The 26393-nt window shown below is 36.0% G+C and overlaps 2 protein-coding genes across 3 annotated transcripts; both read left to right on the forward strand.

The window, feature by feature from the left end:
- Window positions 1-833: 833 nt before the first annotated feature.
- LOC128681875 (uncharacterized protein) lies at window positions 834-14340 on the forward strand. 2 transcript variants are annotated; one of them, XM_053766153.2, is made up of 14 exons: window positions 834-1036; window positions 1720-1808; window positions 2631-2747; window positions 3549-3631; window positions 4102-4265; window positions 5278-5429; window positions 6747-6869; window positions 7623-7821; window positions 8171-8371; window positions 8746-8855; window positions 9427-9607; window positions 10224-10414; window positions 10814-10955; window positions 12235-14340. In XM_053766153.2, exons 3-14 carry the CDS (start codon window positions 2710-2712, stop codon window positions 12328-12330), a joined length of 1680 nt encoding a protein of 559 aa, XP_053622128.1. In that variant the 5' UTR covers window positions 834-1036; window positions 1720-1808; window positions 2631-2709; the 3' UTR covers window positions 12331-14340. The 2 variants fall into 2 exon arrangements, with proteins under 2 accessions (XP_053622128.1, XP_053622129.1); XM_053766154.2 differs by having other exon boundaries at window positions 7623-7806; window positions 12235-14339.
- A 992-nt stretch (window positions 14341-15332) lies between these two features.
- On the forward strand, window positions 15333-25482 carry LOC128681876 (uncharacterized protein). The gene is made up of 8 exons (XM_053766155.1): window positions 15333-15463; window positions 15599-15770; window positions 16844-16975; window positions 17332-17413; window positions 17997-18120; window positions 19033-19196; window positions 19777-19906; window positions 20306-25482. Exons 2-8 carry the CDS (start codon window positions 15605-15607, stop codon window positions 20366-20368), a joined length of 861 nt encoding a protein of 286 aa, XP_053622130.1. The 5' UTR covers window positions 15333-15463; window positions 15599-15604; the 3' UTR covers window positions 20369-25482.
- Window positions 25483-26393: the final 911 nt, after the last annotated feature.

Raw genomic sequence — 26393 nt, forward strand, 5'->3', positions numbered from 1 at the left:
GTTACATATTTTAATCGCCGGTAATAATACATACCTATGTATTAAATATATATGTAGATTGAATGAATAGTTCCTTTTACGTACTATATAGAATGTGCTGCTTATTTTCCGTAAAAATTTAGACAAAGGACGCAAAATTTCTGCAAAAAAAAAAACGCAAAGAAAATTTCTGGAAAAAAGCAATTTAAAAAAAAGTTTTTTTTTAAATTAAAAGAGACATATCCACATCTAGAAATTTAAATCTCGAATGCTTCTCTACACACACTTTGACACAACACCCACATAGAAGCTATGACGACAGTCGACCGCGCATGCGCCTTGGAGTACCAGTGGCGAAGGGATGCTGGCTGGAACAGAGGTGCCGAGGAGTAGATTTCTATATTGTTTGATAATTTTATAACATAGTGTGAACACATAAGTGTGAGATCTGTGAATGATGAGTGTTAATGAAGCGAGCGAAGGATCTTAACAGTTGGAAGTCTATCTCTTGAGTACGGGCGCATGCTGATGCGGAATACCATTTAGTAACACACGATTTTAATCCCTGAATTTTGACAATCCCAATAATATCGTATGATTTTTTCATTTAATTGATACTCACACAATCGTTATAATTTATAATTTTGAGAAGTAATTTAAACATTTGATAAAAATTGTATCCGAATGAAAATATCTGGTCGATTCCTTATAAAGCCGCGTTAATACTTAAAAATACTATACTCGCAATATAAAATACTTATATATTTTTAAAACAAAGTTTACATTCATACCACATGAACTCATTGAGCTTTAAAATATCGAATAAACCAACACTACTCGACAGATTTCCCTATCCTTTAGCACAACATCCCCGTCGACTGGGGTGTGATCCGCAGGCAAGGACATCTGCGCCATTAAATTAACAATATAACACGATAGTGCAAAACAAAACCATTAGATAATACACTAAAAATACGACCATCTACATAGTATCAGTAGGAACGAAGCCTCCAAGAAAATCCTACAGGAACCCAGTCTCCCGATGTGCAAGTGTTAGGTGAGTTAACGATTTTTCATCTTATTTTTATCAAGTCTATTTTTAAATCGAGTGCATATATTTTTACAAAATCTATAAAAATACAAGTGCGGAATTTCTATGATTTTATTGTTTCATTTTTATTTTACGGGAAAATTATTAAATGTCACTGGCATACGAGAAAAAATGGATTAGCTATCAGGCAGGGCAGAACAGAACTGATGAGTTCGATTTTCAAAAATAAATTTTGTTTTTTAATATTAAGTACAAAAGAAATATATTACATAATGCCACGTTCGTATATAAGCGTAAGTTTATTTAGCTAAGAGGTTATATTGACCTATTTTCGAAAGATGTCGCGTACCTAGCTAACTGGATGACCTAGGTCACAACTCAAGCGAAGAGGTGGATTCGTGAGGCAACGTTCTGTGAAATTATTTTATGACACACAAAAATAAATTGGTTTTGTTTTCTATGGTACCTATTAGAAATACAATATTAATAAATGATAACCTTATTAATTGTTTCAATTTCTGATTGACTGGTTTCTGATATTTAATGTGTGAAATTATTTTAATGTAAGTAGAGAATATATTTGATTGTGAAATATTAATAATTAAATTAAGTTTTATTACTACTAATTTGAATTTTAAATTTAACGATCATAATTACTAGATACTACACGTTTGAATATTTTTGTTCAGGTGATGGTCTTATAGATGGATCGCAATGAAGACACTATGAGGACGGGTTCCGAGCTGATCTTGTGTCCCCCCGACGCGGCCTGATTCAGGTGACTATACAGATACACCATGCTGATATGCAACGATTGCATTCTCGAGGAGGATCGACGTCAGGCAGGTCGTAAAATTATTGCCACATCAATTATGGGGAGTTCCACGGAATTTCCGATACTCCTTAACTATGCTATTATTATAAAGTGGTAAGCGTTTGTGAGTTTGTATGTTTGAGGCGGGTAATCTCCGAAACTACTTCGGTAGTTTTCAAAAATTCTTTCACCATTTGAAAGGTACATTATCCAAGATTGCTATAGGCTATATTTTATCTCAAAATTCCCACGGAATCGAAGCCTCGGGCAACATCTAGTTCATAATATTTTTACACCAATTAAATTAAGAGGACCCTGAGCTTCGACGCTCATGAAAGAGAGACCTCCAAAGATGTGAGTTTACCTTCAGCATTTCTCCAATTTTCTTACCAAAAATTCCCATTAAAACCCAACTAAGTAATGAAAACAACCAAAAATATTTACGTAGCCGACTTATTGGATAGAAACAAGGAAAATTTAGACAGAAAACTGAAGGATGTTCAATACAAGATCACGGCTTTATTTCTCTTTCTTGTATGAGCGACAAGAAAGTCTATAGTTCTCTGCTGCTTCCATTTGAAACGGTAGTTTAAATCCTATTCGTGCCAATCTGACTCATGTATAGTAGATTTCATAGACCACCACTTGCTTCCGGTGAAGGGAAACATTGTGAGGAAACCTGCACACTGGTTGACAGTTTAGTTTCCTAGTATGTATGCGACTGTTTGTCACTAGTGTTAGCAATAACACTCGATATATTAATGAATGTCTACTATTTGTCCGCAGGGCAGCTGCGCGGTGCGCGAGAGAGCCGGACGCTATGCACCCCCCGCCCAGGTGACGCTGTCGCCTCCACCCGCGGAACATGTCATGGGACTCCCTGGAGTCACGCGACTTCCTCGGGTAAAAAACAGTTTTTTCGAAAATCATGTTGGTTCTAGGTTTGAGCCCTATGGAACTCCCATTCATGATACTCTTGCGAGCTTTGCTCATAGAAAACCCCATTCCATAATCAACTCGATCATTTTGATTATCGTTTTAAAATTGGAACGAACATAACTAACAAGAATTTGATAAGTAGGTACTTGTATCAATAGTACCTACTTACCAAATTATTTCCCCTTTCAAATTCAGAACTCATCATTTGATTTTCAAATATGGAACAGTATCTTCTAGGACATTCATTATCAAAAATAGAACTAAAAATACGAACCGATTGTTCGACAAAAAAGAAAATGTTTTTTGTAGGAAGTTTTGTATTCGTTTCGCGGTCTTTTATTTTTAATCTGAGATTTGTAAAACTTACTTACTCATCCAGCAACTTATCCAAACTTGGAAGGTTATGAATTATGAATTTTTAATTTTAATAATTTTGGATAGCAACCGTCTGTTCAAGCCCAATAATATAATACTGCCCGATAGATGAATAATTTTGCATCTGACATTTTGTTTAATAAATAACTTTTGTTTAATAAACCATACAAATATTCGTAATCAGCAAAGAAAGATTCCAAATATGTGTTGGTGGCAAAATAACACTGGCCACAGTGGCCACACCCACACAGATCACAGTCTGTAACGGCGGTCTGTAATGTGATAACGGTGGGTTCGTTACGGTAAGTTTCTGTGACGTTATTGTAGTTAGTACTAAACTCCGTCGAAGTACTTACTAAATCCATGGTACTAAAACAGCTTTTGTTTCAGCGGGGTGCCGGCGCACCAGCTGTCGGCCACGCGACTGCTCAGCTCCCCTGATACTTCGCGACACCACCTCGATGAACAGCCGGGTATGAACGGTCACTAATTAAACAAGTATTTGCAAATATGTAATTTGTTATTGTCGTCAGAGAGTTAAACGCAACGATACATTAAGAGCGTAATAAAAAGTAATGTCCGCGCAGTGAGTAACCTTTAATGGGAGATGATCCTGGATGCACATTATAATAATGCGTTGTCATGGAATCTGAAGCGACGTGGGAAATTTCGACTTTGTAGGACATGCCGATGATGAAAGATGAAATTTAACTTGCAACACGATTACAGACAGACAAACATCGGGACAGATGAAACTAAACAAATGGTTGTAAAAAGAGTAACTACATACTCGTAATAATAACTTAGAAAATTAAAGAAAAATTGATTAATTTAGAACACCATAATACCGGCCAGATAAAAGATTTGTATAGTTAGTACAGATATACAGACAAGGTGACATGCATGTTTGTCAGATATTGCATTATTCACACTTCCTTTCCAGAGGTGTACCCATTCTCGGAAGACTATAACGGCGGCGACGCCCGCAACGGGGCGCTCCGCTGGGGCTCCCGGTTCGGGCCGGCGCTCCGCCCCCCCACCGCGGGGCTGCTCGACTGCTTCCGCGTGTGCCGCTCCCGGCTGGACCAGTACTTGGCTAGGAGGAAGGTGGGATTTAGGGATAAATAACTACAATGCACGGCACATAAGTTGAAACAAAATGGCGGCCGTCAGCGCAGGTTTAATTAGAAAAATGTTATTTATGGGATTTCTCGTGGTTACCCGCGTAATTCTAATACTTTCATCTCTTATTAAACGTGCGCTGAATAGCTGCACACTGCTGTGCTACCCGCGTACGTAGTTATTTATTTAATTTTAGGAACACTTACAGTGTTTACATATATAATATAAAGTAAATAGTAGTAAGTAAATTGTACTTGCAGTTTAATGCGATACATAAACACCAGTTAACAGCGAGCACAACATTTGACAACAATATAATTAGCTACTGTAGAAAAAAGTTTGAGATACAACAGTTAAAGATATGATTGAACACAAAATTATGTATACGTGAAATTATACAAAATGAAAATTAATGAATTGAAAAAAATACATTTTCAATGATTATAAAAAATAAAAATCAAATCTAAGAATGTTTATCTGAAAGTAAATGAAGTGAACTTATACAAGTTAGTTTAAGTTAGTTTTAGTTATAAAAGAAATACCTACTTATGTTTTTATGCACAATACGTTATCTATCTCTATACATATAGATAATAACACTGTAAGTGGACTATGTCTGTACACCTAGGATATATTAAAGAACAATACTTATGGCGGTCTTTATGGGACTAATGGAAGCAATACAACAAGAGGCCAAAACATTTTTTTAGAATTCTTGTCTGTCTGTATGTTTGTTCGTGTATATCGCGAAAACTACTGTATGAAATTTGATGTGGTTTCCACAGTTGTATAGCGGATGGTCTAACTTAAAATCTGGTATAGGGTTCATCGCGACACGTTGCTTAGAAGCTGAGATATTGACAATAATAATATAATGAGCGGACGCAAGAAACGAACCGCATAATTTCGCGATTCAAAATTTTTCATTCAACGATTGCTCACGTGAGTTTTTCTCAAAACTATAATGGTTGAAGTAGTAACGACAAATTTTGTTCAGATTGAACGCGGCGTCCGCCTCTACGGGCAGAACGAACAGCGACTTGCGGTCAAAGTATGGCTCTCGGCGTTGCGTGGCGTGCGACACCGCACCGACAAGTTCGCGCTGCTGGGACACTTGTATCAAGCTTACATGGATTTTGGAAAATACAGGTACAATAACTACTTAATTATTATAAAGAGCTACCGAAACGATTTCAAAAATTCTTTTAACATTAGAAAGGTTACATTATTCAAGATTGTTATAGGCTACGTTTTATCTTTAAATTCCCAAGGGAGCGAAGCCCCGGGCAATATCTAGTATTGTTATAAAGAGGTAAGCGTTTGTGAGTTTATATGTTTGAGGCGGGTGATCGACGTCAACGAAGCTACCAAGCCGATATCAAAAATTCATTCACCATTTGAATGGTACATTATTTAAGATTGGCTACATTTTATCTCAGGGCAACATCTAGTAAATTACATTAACGGGACTTGGTACGACCCTTGTTTTTATTTAATGTTGCTTGTAGAAAAATGAACACTAAACACAGGTACGTTCCAAAATCCGCTTTTGTACAGTTAACAGCACATCAATCTACGTAATTGCATATTCGCCGCTATTACCGCGCCATACAGGTTCAATGCAAAGTAACATGATGCGCTGTTAACTGTACATAATAATTGCAGATATTTATGGGATTTTTCGTGGTTATCCGTGGTTCCATGGGATCCTGGGCTCCGATGCTCTATAGCTGAATAAACTATCAGGATAACGCTCCATATATGCCAAATGGCGCAGCATACAGCACTATTTTACCACACATTACGCTATGTGAAACCTATGTCTAACGAAATAAATAAATCCCATCAAACACATTTTCATGTAAAAACTGTCAGATCTCATGTAGAGCCAAGATTCTTGATATATGCGCCCTAACTTTACAATATCTAACTTCACATACTCTACATTCTAGTTAAAACGCCCTGGCCGTGTCTGGCCAAAAATGCTTTCAGCCACGTGATACCTCGACCAGCATTTAAGAAATGTAATTAAAAAGCTGATGAGCTGATGGACGCCATGGACCTAGCATTTCCACACCAAAAATTTAGCTATTACATATTTGCACCTTTTGAGGCTTTCTGTTGAAGTTGATGCAGCACCCGCCCTGACTTGAATAAATGACTGATGATTGAATAATATCAAATAACTGAAAAAGCAAAAATTACTTCATAATAATGGTTGGTTCTAAATATAGTCCTTGTAGCACACCATTATGTATGTCATTAGATTCCCAACTGAATTCTTGTAGTAAGTATATATACTATTATGAAATATTATTATCGGGACAAATAATATTATAAATGTAGGTCAAATAAAATATACATTTGCAAAATAATGTTTTTAAGTAGACAGATAGGTGCTGGAATGTGATGAATGCTTAATAAAAATCTCAAATATCGGTTAGCTAACAAAATGATTAATTTCAGGGAATCTCTGGAGTTTGCCAATCGGCAACTGGGCATATCCGAAGAACTGGACTCGGCTCCGATGCGCGCAGAGGCTTATTTGAACTTGGCTCGTGCACATCAGACTTTAGGGGGCCTCGATAGGTATCGGAATTGTAGATAGAGAAAACTATACTTCCTCATATTTTTCATTTCGTTCATATTAGAAAAAGAAAAGCGCGTTAGAAATACACGAGGATAGTCCAATATGTAGTAGTATCCAATTTGGACCAGTTCGTGAATCTAGATTTCTATATTTTATCTATTCTTTTAATTAGTGTCCATCTATTAGTATCATCATCTGTTATAATTACAATCCCTAAAATTTATTATTCCAATTTAATTTAAGTACTTGATGTATACTAATATTCTGAAATAATTGATGATTTTTTGACGCAATAAATGTAATTCAATTAACTACGGATCAAAACAATTGAACTATGTAATTGCTCTCGTTCGCACTTTCTTGTGGGTGCCAGCTGAAAGTCAGCAGTTGCTCGGAAACCGAGTGACATAGTGCTGAGCTGTAGCCCTTTTGTGCTGATGTGGCACACAGATGCATGTTTAGTTTTAGGCAAAGTCTAACATATTTTTTTCTAAATTATGTCACTGTAATGTATATGTGTGGTACAGATGAACAAATAAATATATTTATCATATCATCTATCATCTAATCTATTAGTTTCCCGCAATTTCATCGATCAATTTTCTTTATAGAGCTCTGTCCAGCAGCTCTGTCCTATACACGCATGCTTTGTACAACGACATTCTTGCATTACTGTCTAGATCTTTCTTTCTCCTATTTCTTAGATGTTAAATTATATTTTTCTGAATTTAACCAACGAATTTACCTTCCAGAGCCTTGTCCTATGCCCGCCATGCTCTGTACAATGATTGCGGCGGGGGTTCCACCGCGGGCTGCGTGCACCTCACGGTGGCGGCCGTCAGCCTCGAGTTGGGCGCCTTCTCCAAGGCCATGGACGGTTTCCAGAAGGCCCTGGCTGTTGCGCAGGCGCAGAACGACAACACTCTACTGTTGCAGGTTAATTTTGTCAAGGTCTCTTGTAATTTGTACCTCTAAGATGTTTCCATCCATCTCAGATCCATCTTTCTACCTAGCATTTACCATCATCTAGCTACCCAGAGAAGTTTAGGTTTTAAATTATCGACTGATATCTAGCTACATGATCCGTGCCGTGCATGCGGCAAATGTCGCCAACTCGGGTTCAAGATGGCGAGATGGCCTAGAATAATGTCAGCGTGGTTGGCAACTAACGACCCAAGACTGGAATCTATGGAAGACAAAAGCATAGGTCTTCGCCCAGCAGTGGGACTTACGCGGATTGCATAAGAATGTAGCTCCTTAAAAATGATGCAAAATCCTATATTATCCAATGCATGATCAGGTATACGTGGGTCTATCAGAGTTGTGGCGTCGCCTGCGCGACGCAGAGCGCGCGGTGGCGTGCGCAGCGCGCGCGTGCGACCTCGGGCGCGGCCCGCGCGCCGCGGACCTCAACACGCGCCACCACCGCACCGCGCTGCTGCAGATGGCGGCGGCGCTGCGCGCGCGCGGGGAGCTGGGGGACGCACATGACTATTGTAATGTGAGTGCTGATTCTACCATCAACTTTTACGGAATAATTCAAACGCAACTCAGTTCAATTTAGGAACCTAAAATTAATCGCATTCATACCAAAAATTAAGTCGATGGTACAAATGCGATGCAGATCAGTTTAGGTCCTGAACTAGATCGCATTAAGAGATGATAGACTAGATCGCATGAAGCCCCCTGTTCATACTTTTGTGTTTGATTCTAGTGTGAATTAAGACATAACATAGGTTCACGCGGTTCTATCAGAACCTTACTGCACTGCTGAAGTCAGCGATCGCGTGTTGGATCAGCTGGGAGTTAGTAGATGCTGATCTTTGTTCTGGGGGACGAGTAACATGAAACAAATGTCAACCGTCGTGTTTGCAGGAGGCACTGAGACTGGCAGCAGTGGCTGGAGACCAGGGTTGTTATGCCAGGGCGGTCAGAATTGCCGGAGACGTTTACAGGAGAAAATGTGACGTGGGGAAAGCTCTCAGGTTTGAATTTAAATATTCATTGATGTATAAGAATTTTTTTACCCGACGAACAAGCACTACGATTATTAAAATACCTAATAATAATATTGAAATGGATTTGTTATACATGTCACACGTGCTTTTTAACTTATTTTTGAAAATAATAATGAGATGAGGAATCGAGCGGGAATTGAACCCGCGCCCCGCGTATATCCGGGACAGTGCTCTTCTTCCCGCACGATTCCAGATTTTTTTCATCACATTATTATTTTCAAAAATAATATTGTTGTCATTTTCGCACTCGCATGAAACACATGAAACACAAAGAACATATATACACGTCGACCTCGACAGTAAGGTGTGGTCCGTCGACAGACAACGCAGTAATTATATGAAGTTTCGACGTACGTCAACTTACGTCAGTACATGGTAGTATAGAAAACTACAAAACCGCGACATACTGCGTCGACGCAACGGAGCATGACTGAAGATTTAGGCATTGTTCTTATGTGACATTTCACTTTAGATCCTGTCTAAAATGCTCCGCTATACTATCTTGGTGTAAAATCCAATATTTTATTTTAACTTGCAGGCATTACGAAGTGGCGATGGGCGCGGGGCAAGCGCTCGGCGACCGCCTGGCCCAGATGGAGGCCATGGACGGCGCCGCGCGCTGCCTGGAGGCGCTGCGCCTGCAGGGCCGGATCTGCAACTGTCGCCCGCTGGAGTTCAACACGAGGCTGCTGGAAGTCGCTACTTCTGTCGGGGCTAAGGTATCATAGAACAGAATATTCATCCATCTCAGTGGAGGATTACTTTCCCTTATCTGATGTAACCGGACCTGTTGTACCCTGGAGTTCAACATCAGGCTGTTTCAAGTCGCTACTTTTATCGGGGCTAAGGTATCATAGAATAGAAGTGGTACTGTCCATAACTGCTGTCCCATTGGGTTAAAATGTCCTTTAAAAATTATAGGTTCGGGGCTTTGACAAAGATACGTCACTTCCTAGCGAAACGATGTCAAAGATATGACGAAAACTGTATATAACTGTGTAAAACTATCGACTCAGATATGACGAAAACTGTACCTACCTATACGCTTCTTCTCATATTTGACTATCGGAGTAATAGGTACTTTTCTTTTGCGTGCGAGGAACAGTTTTTACAATGTTGTTGGGGATTTTAGTATCGATATGTTTAACACTAGTGTGTCAGTTATTTAGTATCATGGACTGGGCATGTGAACAAAAAATCCTCTCCGATCAAAAAGTCACCATCAAAAGCTACAAAAACTTTGTAGTATACGTATACATACACACGTTACCGTTTGTAACACCGTTTCACATTTTGTGACCGCTGTGTGAACGTTGGTGAATTGGACGTATGCAGATGCTGGTGCGGCGCGTGCGCTTGCGCCTGGCGGAGATCTACGCGGCGCTGGGGGACGCGGCGGCGGCGGCGCGACAGCGGCGCGCGGCGGCGGCGTGGGCCGCGCCCGCGTGCGCGCGCTGCCGCGAGCCGCTCGCCGACCAGCCCGAGTCGCTCGCCTCGCTGCCCTGCGCCCACATCGTGCACCACGCGTCAGTATACCTACTACCTACTAACTACAATGAAAACGGTTCAGCCGTTTGGACACCATCTGCTCTTCTAGCAGCTATCCGAATGTCGACACCTTAAATTTTTATGTATTAATCAGTTTCAGCAATAACGCAATCTGTACTTACCTACCTATCTTTTGAAAAGATCTTTCCGATAGGTCAATGTCTACGGAACTTCGCAGCAATGTTGTCACAAACATTTCAACCGTGCGTTCAAGTCTTGTCGACCACAGCGCCACCTGCCCGTAGATGAAATCGTTTGTCTTAGTTAGTTAGTCGATATCCGCTTAAATTTCATATTTTTCTCACATCTTATACGGTCGCAATAAATAAGATGTTATGTTTTATATGGAATTAAGATAAGTACTTATTTCCATACAGTTGCATGCCGGAATCCTGGTCGCGCCGCTCGACGCGCAGCCAGAGCGGCGCGGCGGGCGCGGAGTGCGCGGAGTGCGCGTCGCCGCGCGCGCCCCGCGCGCCGCCGCCCGCGCCGCCCGCGCCCCGCACGCTGCCCTCGCAGGTGAGTGACACTCAAATAGGTATTACTATTATCATAGTAATACAAAGCATTTTTATTAGATTACAGAATGATGTACGTGTAAACTTACTGTACAAAAGACGGGCTACGTAACGAGAAATGGGATGGGACACCTAAAGGGAATCGGGACTGGACACGGATCGGAAAACCACGACGCGGGAAACGAAACGGGACACGGTGGAACGGAAAATTCGAAATCACGCGCACTAAACCGCAGGCCAAAGCTAATAAATAAATCTAGTTTATATCATGTAATTAGTAGGTGCTCCGTACAACGAAGCACTAAATCCATGGTTTATGTACATTCTTAATTGGCAACTTTTATCAAATCACACTATAAATTAAAGCACACTACCAAGTGTAATTTCATTCGATTTTCCCATATTTGTTAGCATAACATGAATGACACAATTCATGACATTTATATTTTTCTTTTTATAACATTTCTTCAAACACTCGGTAATCTAAGAGCCAAGTTTGAAAAAAAAAACTTAAATTTTTATTTTCATTATTTTCAATTAATAGGTAACAAAAAACAATATTTTTTTAGAATTACTATTATATTATATTATAGAAAATCAATTATTACCCGTGATAATTAACAAGAGCAATAATTAATTTTCTTTTCTTTCTTTTCTTGCACTGTCAAGCAACTTCGACCCATGTCATAGCATAAAAATCTATCAACATTGCTTGTAATTTTCATTATTATTTTCTTCATCATAGCGCCATCTGAATATGTGTCAAGGTCCACAGCAAACCACAGAAATCGGCTTTGACTCAAAATTATTGTTTGGACCACCGCTGTGACACAACGCCGACGTGAGTGACGATACCCGTGTGATGTGTCTTGTCTACATCCAAAAACCTTCAATCATTGTAACGAAAAATGGGACGCACAACCTCCAAGCATGAATTGAAAGCCCTCAATGAAGTGTTTTCACCAACAATACTTTGTGCCAATGAATTCCTTTTTGGCTAAGTATCTTGACGATACTTATTTTTCTAACATTAAATCCAGAAATTATGCTAACAGAGGTAACCTAGCCTAGAGAGGATAAAACTTGCATTAAACTATTAGATAACTTAGAGACCTACTTACTTATTTTAATTACGCAATCTATACCTACCATGTTCATAACATCTCTAAAATCTTGTTATGATATGAACTGCTGTAAATGGTATGGTACAAAATATTGTCTCATTATATTGTTATCGTTGTTTACAATGCGTGATAAAGGTTTATTTTTTATATTTTCAGGACTTTCCGTTTGGCACCCCGCCCACGATGCGAGATTCTGACTTGAACTCTGTTGTGTCAGACCGCAGCAGCCAGCAAGCGACATCAAGTGTTTAAACAAAATATTTACTTTTATATATATTATGTTGTTAATTTGCTATTAATTTTTTGAGAAACTTCGTAATAATTAATTGTTATTTATAATGTGGACAGACTTAAATTTACATGGCACGATTTGCCCACATGTAGAAAACCTACCAATGATAATAAAACATATTGCTTCTTTACATTTGTGTCAAAAATGTAGATAGATATCGAATGTAATTATATATTTTTCATCACCACTCCTTAAAATGCTATGAGTATCAATTTGAACCTAACTCGTTTCATATTTTACTGAAAATTTAATTAATATTGAGTGGAAAAGGGGCATATAAATTGATCGAAAATATATGATTTTATTTAGAACGTAGGTACTCATTTGTTTAACAAGGGATTATGAAATAAGGTGAACGAAAAGTTTAAATGTACGAAAGAAATATGTGGTAAAGCCGAAGGATCCTAAGGAATTGCTGTAAACGATTGAAAAGGAACGAATTGTCCATATCCTTTTAAATTAATATAATTATCTAACTTTAGGATATGATTCCTTTAACATACGCTTTATTAACCAAAATAAACCTTTGTTTTGTACGAATTATTGATGTGAATTAATTATTATTATATACATTAATAGTATTGACGTATATTACATAATATCATATAATTATACATCACAACATCCTTTAAATAAAGTAGGGTATAATTAATGATTTTTGAAAAATATATACGCTTATAAACTCATTACATTTGTTGCTATGAAGTTTTTATTTATTACTTATGTTTTAGTATTTAATATTCATAGCTATTAGTTAAGAGTAAATATATAATGCTTAAATATCGAAATGTTCCGAATAAACACATTTATAAAATATATAGATCCATAAGAACGATTTCTCAACTGCCAAATAGGTGTGGTCAATTAAGTAAAACAAGACATAAATTAAACTATAAAAAATATTTACTCAAAATTACCTGCACTGGTTTCATAAAATGGCACATCCATAATTAAGGTATTTATCGTAAGATACTCTCGACGACATCATTATAATTTGTCGAATATTTTTACGTGCTTAAATTCAAATTAATATGATGTCTTAAACAAAAAAATATATATGTACATCTGTTGTCATAAAAAGATATGACAAAGAAAAAGTAATAAATTATCACTTATTTGAAACATAAAGTAAATATATATATATATAAAGTTAAAACCATATAACTATTATGATTATCAATTGATCACTTAATAAAATGTCTAAATAGAGTTGTTAAGCAAAAACTGTGAGATACTGACGTTTTAAAAACGTCCTATTATAGATATTACAAATGTTATATTGACATTCTACTGTGTCCTTCAATAATGTACGTACCTGCACTAGAATATAAATAAGTATATCTTCTATCTATGTATTAAATTATTATAAGTATATATATTTCAATATAATTAATTTGATTTACTATACTTCTAGAAAAAAATATTGTTAATTTTATTTTGAGATACTTTATGTTCGTGTGAAAATGTATAACAACTTGTTAAACTAATTTACCAAAGTCTTAATCACACTATAATACTAACTAGCTATCGTAGTGAATGCACAGTATGGTGTTATAATTTATTTTATTATTATATTATTGTGTCGTAGAACTCTTAGTAAGTATTTGTGTTCCAGTGCAATAATATCTATCTATTGTGTGTGTAACGAACGATGTATGTCTAATAAAAGATCGTTAATATACAATTATAAAATTTACTCGTACCTATACTAACTTGGCGCTTGCACAACCGTGCACTCCATCTGTTCTATGAATGAATAAGTAATTAACGGTCTTTTATTTTATATAAGTTATTTAAAGGTATTTAAAAAAATATATTATTAACCACGTCAAAATATATGTCATTCTGAACAAAACAAATTATAAAAATTGTTATTTAAAAAAAAATGAACATGTAGTTGTGAAATTGGCGTTGTGTTAATCGGTCATTTAGATAAAGTTGAAATATGATTGTTCGTTATATTTTAAAATTTTAATTCAATATATTGATTTAAAAATAAATTCATATTGTTTGAATTATAATTGAATGATCATGCCCTTACTATATTTTTTTATCCGTTTATGTCGAAAACACCTTAACATTAAAACCCAAACCGCATTAATCACAATCACTACATAGTAAAATACCCTGAAGATCTTTAAAATGTACACAACGGTTTTGATGCGTTTTTTAAAAATAAATAGCGTTATTCAAGAAGAAGGTAAATCTATAAGAATTTAATACACCTAAACAGGTGTATTAAATTCTTATAGATTTACCTGAGCGCAGCCGGGACGGGCCGCTAGTGTAAGTATAAAGCCCGCTCGAGACATTCAATACTCCTCTAGATTAATTAAATGTTTGTGAATACGACATATTCACTTGAAGTTTGATTTGACATAGTGGATTCGATCCCTGGGGGCTAACCATGGTAGGTCGGTCAAGTCGGAATTAAATTATTTTTATCAGTTTGACACGTGGGCCTGCATCTGACTATTGTATATATTAAAACGCATCGATGGGTGAGTCCCTCAATCTGTGCGTAATTTACATCACGGGCTTTGCGGTCTTCGTTAATACAAAAAAGATAGTGTAGGTAGCATGGACGTATAAAAAAAGATCTTCTGAGAAGAACCTTTTTTATACCTATAAAATATAAACTACCTACCATGGACGTACGTACCTACGTACGTCCATGGTAGGTAGTTTATATTGTTGATCTATGAATTAATGCGTTCAAAACTTCCCGCCTTCAGCGTACAGTCTTGGACGACTTTCCGGTACGTTCCATTTCAAACAATAATATTGTTTAAAACTGTTTTATTATTTAGTAAAATTAAGATATTATTAGACACTTAAAATTTGTGAATTATCTAAATTAATGAAATCTAATGATAATATTATTATATTGTTGCAAATCTCTCTAAATTGTAGAAAAACATAATTAACCGGTAGGCTGTATGGCCTACCGTCGGTGCTCTATCAAAAAACAACAAGAAGTTGTTTATAAAAAAACTTCACTGCATGTATTGATTTTCGTCGCCGTATCCAGAAATTCCTGAGAAAATCCCTGATTTTCATCCAAGTGAACTAATTCGAGCTCCACCAATCCAGGTAATATAAAACTGCTTTAAAACACTTTCTAAACCGCAATATAGCTAACTATTTACGTTGTGAAGCGACCCGTAACGAGAAAAGTGAATTCATTTGAATTAAAAGTGTGGTTCATTGTTATATACCTTGTTTTAGCTGAAAATGAATGCCATAGCGAAACAAGAGTCCTTCGTCAAGAAGAGTTTATTTCAGTTTATTACTCGAAACATCCCATCAGCTAACTTGAACGTAATAGATGACATAGTACTCTCCTATGTAATATCTATTTTGGAGGAGGCTTCCCAGGACCCCTGCTTCGATGTAGAAGGTAAGGAACATTTCATTTTACGACGTCCATTATCCCATTTACTTTTTTCATACTCATGAATAAAAGCAGCAGCATTTTCGTCACATTTTGTGTATAAATTATAGAAACATAAGATGTATTAATTTCAGTAGTTCTCCTTGTAATGACGCGACCTTTTTCATTGTTCACTAAAAGGAACAAGCGGAAATAGGTCATGGAACCCGCTTCTCATGAAATCAACTTGATTTACATCATATTATTCTAATTTCATGTTAAATAGGTAACTGGAGTCCAATGGGACTGTTCGGTAAATAATATTTTATTCATCAACAAAAACTTGAATTTTGTTTGTGAAATAGGTACCCTTTATATTCATAATGATATCATTCAGTAATCAAAATAGGTAATTTCTTTTGTATTTAAAGTGACCTAATTCACAATTTTTTTATGAAAGTGACATACTCATTGTAGTAATCTTAATAATTTATGATTGGAACACAAACAATACTACAATTGTTACTTCTTTTACGGATTTATTTCCACAGGTTGTCTCTCATGTCTGGACAATGTCCTTTTTCTGAAAATTTTGGGTGTGGTCCTGACAATACATGTTCTTGTATTTTATTTACATGTTCTAATTATTGATGATCTTGCTTCACCTGCTATAATGTCCCTGGGGAACAGTTCTTTTTGCAGGAATTAAATATTAGATACATTTAATAACTGTTAACCTTCTCAATAATTCAATTATTATGTTGTCTCAAGGAATTTATTTCTTCAGCAGCCTTTGGGGCTTGCATGGGGTCCCCACCCCATGATCTCACTTGTGCCCACTGTCATTCTAGTCTCATATATATCTTTGGTTTTTGACACATGGAAAAAGTATCAAATTTAACATGATGGCAACTATCCTATTGCCAAGAGATTTCTTCCAAACAACAGATCGAATGTTTACAAATCAATCTTCTGCCTCTGTGGCGTGAGAGTAGCCAACCTTAGCTGTATAACAATTTTAATCGCTGTCTCTTAACCTTATCTTATTAAACCTGGATTTTGTTGCCCCTAAATAAAAGATTTATATTTATTTTACCCAGGGTTGATAGAGATGATGGCTGGGTACATCCCGGAGTTTGGGCGCATCGATCCCGGGCAGGTGCTGTCCTGGGTGCTCCAGCTCGAGTCGGACCTCTCCCGCGGGAACGAGAGTGACTCCTCGTCCAACAATGGTCAGTGGTTTTATTTTATAACACTCGCATCTAAGTTGATATGTATTTGTCCTAAAGCTAATGGGTGTGTTCTTTTTTGTTATTAAAAATTTTAATGTGTTTAACCATAATTTAGCCTAATGGAAAGTATCGATTTGCAAGCTGCAAAAACTGGACTCATGCCCTCATCCTGGCCGCACCATCAGATCATGCTTATCATAATAATTCATTGTCATCCAAACTAAAAGTGTACAAAATATCAGTTCTATCGGTTGAAGATAACTTGGCGGTGACACAGCCATGCCAGGCCAAGATTCCATACATATAGGGACATTACTTGTAAAAATGGCTGTGAATTACAATTTGTATGATTTTAGACGATTCGTCCGCGAGTGACAAGATCAGCCTGACTCTCCAAAGCCTGAGCGACATGCTGCCTTCCATCACTAAAACCAGCCGGTAAGTTCATATTACATACCTAGTTCATTTATTAAATCAATACACTGGTGGGCGCGGCCGCAGCGGTCGAAACGCTCTGAGAACCACCCACGTAGTATAAAACAAAGTCTCATCCCGCTGTCTCTGTGTCTGTCCCTATGTGATCTTTAACTTTTGATGTGGGTTATTATTGATAGTACACAAAACTGATGATAACAATTTTATAATATACTTTAAAGGTTGTTATTTATTATTTTTCTCACTTTTATCTAGTAATAAAATTTCATAAAATCGTGCAGTATGCGAAAATTAAATTAAATATTTATAAAACCACCGTGACATTATCTCGTCTGTATCAAAAGAACTGACGGTTTCCAAATAACAAGAACACTCGCGATTAAATTCTTTTTCAAATAAAACAATAGATCGAAATCGGTTCAACAGTTTGGCTGCTACGTTGCCACGGACAGACACACATACACATCAAACTTTTATAAGTTTAGTAACTTAACTGTAAAAGTTTTAACTGTAGTCAAGCGTTAAAAATATGAATTATGAAGTCAAAGTTTTCCAAATAAATAAAATAACGTCTCCCCCCCCTCAGCTCCCACTCCAACTCTGAGAGCTCTGAGGGCGAAACCCGCCGCCCGGCCGTGGTCGGCGAGACCGACTTGTCTGTGGAGTGCGACATACTCCATGAGATGTTCCCTAACACTTGTGCTATGGAGGTATGTACTTAATTAATATCCAAGGACTGTATGCGTTCCAAGCGTTTTGGTATTTGAGTTAAGGATGTATTCAACTAGTGAAATAGTTGGTCGATCATCTATTATTATAAAGACGTAAGCGTTTGTGACTTTGTGAGTTTGTATGTTTGAGGCGGGTAATCTCCGAAACAACCGAACCGATTTCAAAAATTCTTTCACCATTAGAAAGCTTATCCAAGATATAGGCTATATTTTTTATCTCAAAATTCCCACCGAAGCGAAGACAACGTCTAGTATGGAATAAAAAAAACAATTAACTTTGTTCACATTTATTGGAAAAAAAATCAAAGTTCACACTTACAAAGATCAAATTATTGGGAAACAGACAATGAAAGTTTATTTTTCATTTATTAAGAAAACCAACAGCGTTACAATTCTATAGGTACTTATGTTAAATATAACTAAAAGTAAAGCCAACAATAGGTTCCCATGTACTCGTACATATCAAAAGTACAGTAAAATAAAATATACAATAAAGTATACCTAAATAATCTCAAAGGAGACAAGTGAGTAAATGAGCCAAGACCAACACATATACATTTTTAAACTTTAATAAAAAAATATATTTTTTTTAAAGATAAACAAACTGTGAGGCAATGATTTGCAATGAGTTGCTTAGAGATAATACTTTGGGTGGTAAGTTTAAACTGTTATTGATTTTGATTTTGAAATCAATTAAAATCGCAAAATGCCAATTTCATTAAAAAAAATCTTAAATATCTCGGAAACTAGAATCTGCCCAGATACCCTTTTTGCTTTCAACGTCACACATTGGCATTATTTTTCAGTCCATGATACTGAACAACTTTTCTTATGGGAGCATTCCCATCTGTCGCAATAATGTTAACGACGGTAATAAAATATATTACTCAGATCAAGCATTGCCTCTCGATCGCCTTCGGGGACATAACCCAAGCGGCCGCCATCATACTGCACCGCCGCGAGACTGGCCAGTCTCTGTCCATCGCCGCACTGCATTCCACTGTGAAACAACCCTTGTGCGACGACCACGAGCTGAAGAGCCGCATCATAGCTCGGTGAGTCAGTAGTTAGTATGGTGGGACATTAATGATATGGTTGTGGCGTACAGTCATGTGCGAGGATGGGGCACGTAACCTTGCCATAAATTACTAGTAATTTATGGCAAGGTTACGTGCCCCATATATGCCCTCAATAACCTTACAATAACCATACCTTCACGTGAACACTAGTGTTCACGTGAAGGTAAGGTTATTGAGTGTTATTGAGAAAACTACAGTCAGTGATATTTGTTAGCGCGCTGGGAACTAACTCATGAGCCAACTAAACATTTTATGGCGAGGAAATAAAATTAATAATGGTACATATTACATAGTCCAATCTTCTGACTGAATATGCAATATTGCGATGCACAGTTATATCTTCAATAAAAATATTTAAATACTATCTTTTTGCACATAATCATAAAACGATAAAACGAATATGTGAAACTAAATTCAACTTAAAGCAATAACTTTAATAAAATGTTAATAATCATATTAAAATTGACCCTAAATCGCCGTCGTCGTGCGGTAGAGTTCCCAAAAGGCTGGCGACATTTCCTCTTTGGATCTTCTGACTTAATTTCCCATTTCGCAGTTATTCGTACGTGGACAAAAACTCACTGAGCAAGGAGCATAAGCCACTGGCTCCCAAGATCTCGCCCAAGAAGCTGGTCCGCTACCGCGATAACAAGATCGTTTCGCTCAAGGGGGAGCGTTACACTGAGGTATTTATATCATTCACTCATTCCTTCTATCATTCAGGGATTCGTTGATTCTCTTTAATTTATTCTTTCATTCGATATATCACTCTCATTCATTTAGTACGAAAAAGATTAAGAGTGGTAATTATATTGAATTATCTTTCTATCATTGAAGCGTTATTGTCCAATAAGTAGACCGCTACCTTCTACGTCATCTAAGAGAATATTATATAGAGGTGTAGCGCGCAGACTCATTTCCTTTCGTGTGTGTTCGGAAAGAAACGTAACTAGGATACTGTCTTGTTTATTGTTTTATTTATCATTTTCACCGTTCTAGAATGGAATAACACGCAACAGCGTATTGTAATTTCTCTCATCTGAGTGTTTCAGCCGCTGATAGCTTATTTATTGTTTATAATATAGGTGCCGAAATCCGGAGCCGACGAGGAACATTTAAAGAAGCCCAAAAAACAGCATTGCCCTTAACCATTAAAATCACGTCAGTACGGTGGAAAAGCGGACTTCTCCGCACTCTATGTGTCCTGTACCTTAGTAGTTCTATTAGATGTTGTCTTGAACCCCGCACGCCCCCGTTCCAATCGAGCTAAGTCAGTGACTTCGAATAAGCGAAGCACTTCAATCCACAAACGAAACAATTTTAAAATGTTAAACATAACTACATTGGTCATAATTTTACTTGTTTTCAACCGAAATTCGAACGAAGTCGCCTATAAGCAGCCGACTTCGAATTATAAGCGGAAGACTTCAACTTCTAAGTGGGAGACTTCATTGATCGTCACAACTGTGAATTCATTTTTGGGAATGAATGTAATCGATTTTAATCGAGTGAGTTTCAACAGTTGCAAGTTAACATCGGTGAGGTATAAAAAGAAGGGCGAATTGGTCCGCGACAAAAATGAAATTCGCACGACGAATATGCCGTACGACGAACGTTCGTATCAAAAACGTGTAACGGTTATTTATTTCTGTATTACAAACGTACATTTAATGTTCGTTGCGATCATATCGCCAGAACAAAATATTGCTAGTCAAAAGTACGGACGACCGTACGAATCCTATGTCATGTTGACAAAATCCCTTTACGGCGCTTTGACACTGACATTTAATCCTGTAGCTTACGGGCTCGGGCGTGCGTTAGTATGTGTGTTTAGTGTCATAGATACCGCGCGTGAATCGCATTTTTCTGTAGCGATTTTCATTTCGCCGCTTTTTACCTGTACTGATTTATTTCAATGTGTTCAGTTATGGCGCCCCCAACTTAATATGGACTGTAATTTTAAGTTTACGTATTTAATTCGCGTATTTATTATTATTATTATTAAGCTCACGAGGCAGCTGAAATACAGTATTACGGTATCTGCGGCATCATTCGATGTTTTAGCGTCAGAATGTGTTCAATTTAGTCGGTTTTTAACTATTTGTGAGTCGAATGAGTGGTGGGATGCTGCAGATAGGTACGTGACGTACAGCGCGGCGCTAAGACGGCGCTCTCCGTCGGGATCCGCCGTCAGCAAGCGCCGTTTTAGCCCACGGGCTGTTATATTCGGATTCGCCCTAGTTTTAAGTGAAAAGATCTGTGTGTTACCTGTGATTTTGAATTGTTATTATTATTTTATTATTAACAATGTGATTCCTATTGTAGTTTTATCGTTTTTATACACATCTGTGATTGCGATGCCATTTCATTATATTATAGTTTACTCTTTAAGTGGTTTTTATAATTTTAGTTTAGACTTTTTCTTTTCTAATTCCGAGGACGTTTTGTTGTGATGTATAGTTTTTTTAGTGTGGTGTTCGTGATTCATATCAATTTATACAAGGTATGTAGTGTTCAAATACGAATTTTCGAAATCGCCGTAATTTAATGAAAGTTAACGGCGTTCATATCTTATAAGTTATTTATTCGAGTTTAGCAAAATAAGTATCAATTTCTACATTAGAAATATTTTTAAATAATTTAATTTGTACGCGGCACATCAACTAGTAAGTTTTTATTGAATAATAATAATAATAATAAACCAATTGAAATAGCAAAATTTATTAATGAAATTTTTACTCAATTTGTGATCGATTAAAATACTGACTTTTACAATAACAGTCTTGTAGTCAAAGTGTAAATTATGTGAATCACTGACGCTTATTTCGTATTGCGAAAGTCACATATTATATAACCAAAAAATACCTCCCATCCTAGCTGTCGCTGTCCAAACCTCAAAGAGGTATGATTAAGCAATTTTTATATATATTTTACGATTAATTTTACATGATAGACACACCAAAATAGATACCGTAAACTTTTACCGCACCGCTCCCACTCGACAAAATAACGTTCATTAAAAAATGAACTTTAAAGCGTAGTCTGTAGACATAGTTTACACGATTGATTCTGGTCGTAGCTGTGTCGTATAAGGCCGTCCGCACACTAAACATCGACGTAGTCGTATATATTTACAACGCATAGGACTCGTGTGCGAAGGGGCTATAAAAAGTGGTCAACGGTTTTAATCAATCTCCTCCATTCCTTTAAATTTGAAAATATATCGCGGGCTTCAAGCCACAGTGGCTTATAAGCAATACTCTTGCATATCACGCCCATTGGATATTGGTTGACGACCGCGATATTATAATAGACTTCAAATTTATTAAGTTGCCGACTTTCATTTTTACAGTGACTTTATCTATATTATTATTATAAAGAGGTAAGCGTTTGTGAGTTGGTATATTTGAGGCGGGTAATATCCGAAACTACCGAACCGATTTCAAAAATTATTTTACCGTTAGAAAGATACATTATCCAAGATTGCTATAGGCTACATTTCATCTCAAAATTCCCACAGGAGCCGAAGTCCCGGGCAACATCTAGTTAATATATAAATATAATCTACCTATCACAATCGACTTCACTACTTAATATGTGACTTTTGTAATTTTATTTTAACTCTTTTAATAGACTGACTTTACGCGATCTCATTTGATGAGGATGTTTATCTTCTTAATCTTATATATTTGTACAGTCAGCAGAAAAAGTACATAAATCTTATAGAAATATCATCATAATATCTGAATTTGATATTATTATTATTATGGTAGATAGTTCTAATTGGCTTGGTAACAAAAAAATATTATATAATTTAGTAGTTATGTCGTATTTAATTGCCTCTTTATTTAGCTTTAATAAATAGATAACTATGAATGTGATAACTATTTTTTCTGCTGACCGTGTGTTTACTCGGCTTGGCCGAATATTTCTATCTCTTTCTTTTGAATCTGTCAACGAAACGTGTTGTATTGAAGGGTAGTGTTGTTGTCCTTTTCTCGACATTTTATTTTCGTGTGTAGGAAAAGATTAAAGTTAAATGATGCGGGATGAAAGGTTGATATAAGAATGATAAGAATATTAGATCCAGCGGCCAAAATTGGAAACTTTAATCTCATCAAAGTTTGACAAGAAAATATTAAAGTGACTTCACTTTAATATTTTCTTGTCAAATTTTGATAGCTACGACGCCTCGACCAGACCGAAATAATGTACACAAAACCGTAAAAATTAGTTAAAAAGTACATTAACTGATAAACTAAATGTTAGAAAGAGACGGCAACATTACAAGAAAACGCGCGTTTGTTAATTTGGCATTATATTGGAGCGTGCACACAATGGCCCAAAGTTGTCGAGGGTAGATATTTTTCCATTCCATATCGAAAGATTTCAAAGGAAGATTCGCAGAGCGTTTCGACCGCTGCGGTCGCGCTGTCATTACAATTTTTCATATTTTAACAAAGAAAAGAATGAGTTTTACTATATGACTTTACATTAGTTACTCTGTACTACAGTAATGTCAATTTTATGAATGATTGATTTTGGAAATGATTCCTTCTTCAAGAAAATTGACGGATTGTAATGACCGCGCAGTCGCAGCAGTCGAAACGCTCTGCGAACCACCCCGAAATCAGATTCTGCTAACCAATCACATTGCGGTGTGGTGTCGTCGCGTCAAAACACAATACTAAATTGTGATAGGTTCGTCTGTGTCTCGTTTCGATATCAAAGTCGCACAACTGTGGTAGTAATTTATTTTTAGCTTGATCTGTCCCTGATTTTATATATTATTATATATTTTACATTGCTTAGATATTCAAACTAACTAATGGACTTCCATTTTGGACCAACGTGTACACGCAACTTATTCCTTGTTGATTAGTGTATTGGGCTGTTGCGGTGAACGTGAGAATGATATTGAAAGAAATATCCCCAAATTCCCCCCCAAAAGATCTTAACATGAACTTTTGAAGCGTTGTAATGGGTATTTAAAATAAAAAAAATAATCCTCCTTCGATTTCACATTATCCGTTGTTAGAATTCCACAAAAAAGGAAAAAAAAAAAAAAACATTTTTAAAATTCATTCTCACAACATCCTCTTCGGCCGACACAGCAATTTAGCCAAAATTTTGGTGCTAAATTAAAATAATAAAATTTAAAAAAATAGCCAAACGCGTAAGTAGTTAAAATGTTTTGAAAAAAAAATTGCCAACGGTGAAATTTTGAAATTGTATCTTTGAATATGTATGACGCATTTATTTTTTACTTTTGTTACAATTTTTTAAATAAATTTTGACTAGAAACCTGCTCTTTTTAAATTTTCCAAAATAATTTTCAAAATAATATTTGGCATCTTATAATATCATCAAGTAAAATTACGACGAAAATAGACTGTTTAAGCATTAATCAAACAAAAAATTTAACAAATTGGTAATAAGTATGTTAAAAAAAGCAGGTTTCTTTCTATATTGATAATTTTTTTTAAATATCCCATAGTTAATTCAGACAATTTTCAACATTCGAGTCGAAATTAAATACCTACTTCCTTTTGTAAAATCGTAATATTATATAAAACTTTAAATTTTCGTAATATATCCAGCTGCATTGTTACAGTCTATGAATTATCATAATGATCCTAAATATAACTAATTCATCTAGATTATACATATTTTTTATAAATATCTGACCTTGTCAACTACCCTATTGCGAATATGTAATAGGTAGGCATTTTTTTTTAATGTTTGAATTCAATATCGTCTCGTAATGGTGAAATTGGCATCATGGCCTAGTTCACATGAACTCAATAATTTCAACCAATAATACAATAGCAATTCCGATCAGCTGATCAGTCAATTTGAATGAGAAAGCAAACAATATTGTCATATTTCCCTATAGATTTCTTTATATCGAAAACTGTTCAAAATTTTAAGGTTATAAATGCGTTGCAACATATAACTATATATCAATGTATTATTAAAATTTCAATTGTCATAGTGAAAGAATAAGTTTTCAAAAACACGTCCACGTGAACTAGGCATAAAAATAGGCATCAAAATCACAGATTGTATGAAAATTGTAAAACTTAAATCGTCGCATTTATTTTCTACACTTGTATTATTGGATTACATTTTTTTAAATTATTATTATAATTATAATTGTAAGGACCACATGCGATGAGCGCGCACCTTTGTCATATCTCAAGTCGAGGTCTGATTCTTAATGTATTCATTCAATATATCGAAATATCCCTTGAAAATTGTGGTTTTATTTACAACGACCTTTTTTCCTGTACCTCATCTGTATCCATACTTCCTTACATATTATAAAAGAAAGACCACTAACGCATCAGTCTGTCTGTTCGCGATAAACTCACATCTATACTATTATATTATTATAAAGAGGTAAACGTTTGAGTTTGTATGTTTGAGGCAGGTATTCTCCGAAACTAACGAACCGATTTCTTTCCTCCCGTGGGAATTTTGAGATAAAATATAACCTATAGTAAAAAACTACGGATTTTCCTGCGGTTTTCACCAATAGATAGTGTGATTCCTGAGGAAGGTTTAGGAGTATAATGTATCGCCTACTATAGTATAAATGGGAATGTCTTTCACGTCTAGAACATTGAACTTAATTAAGAACGAATAATTATAGCGAGGACACATAATTTTCAACCCCTTAGGGCATACCACGGGGGTGAATTGGAGTACCTAGCGGACAACTGTATTATAATAAAACGATACAAAAAAATAAACTACTGGAAAAATAATATTTTTTAAGAATTAAACAAGGTATCATAATTAATGCTTTACTAAGTTTTTATTTTGAGCGCAAATTCACTTTCTCAATGTAACAACTGTACAGCGTATTGTATCTATGTAAATCCAGTAGACACTTATGTAAACTTACGAGTGTCAATTTTGCATTAAAAAAAACTATTTACAAAAACTATTTATAGGTATGGAACCTATATATTTGCAAAAGAAGTTCACGGAAGTAAAACTGACGTTATATACGTAACAACTCTACTTTTTAAAACTCACTCTCATAACTTCAAACTAAAGAACACAGGTATTTGCTCGACTATAGAAATATATCTACATTACAATACCCCCTACGATAGGAGGGAGAACAAAGATTTTTCAACAAAAAACATAATAAAAATAGTAACT

The sequence above is a fragment of the Plodia interpunctella genome, chromosome 28, assembly GCF_027563975.2.
Source record: "Plodia interpunctella isolate USDA-ARS_2022_Savannah chromosome 28, ilPloInte3.2, whole genome shotgun sequence".
Taxonomy (NCBI): Eukaryota; Metazoa; Arthropoda; class Insecta; order Lepidoptera; family Pyralidae; genus Plodia; species Plodia interpunctella.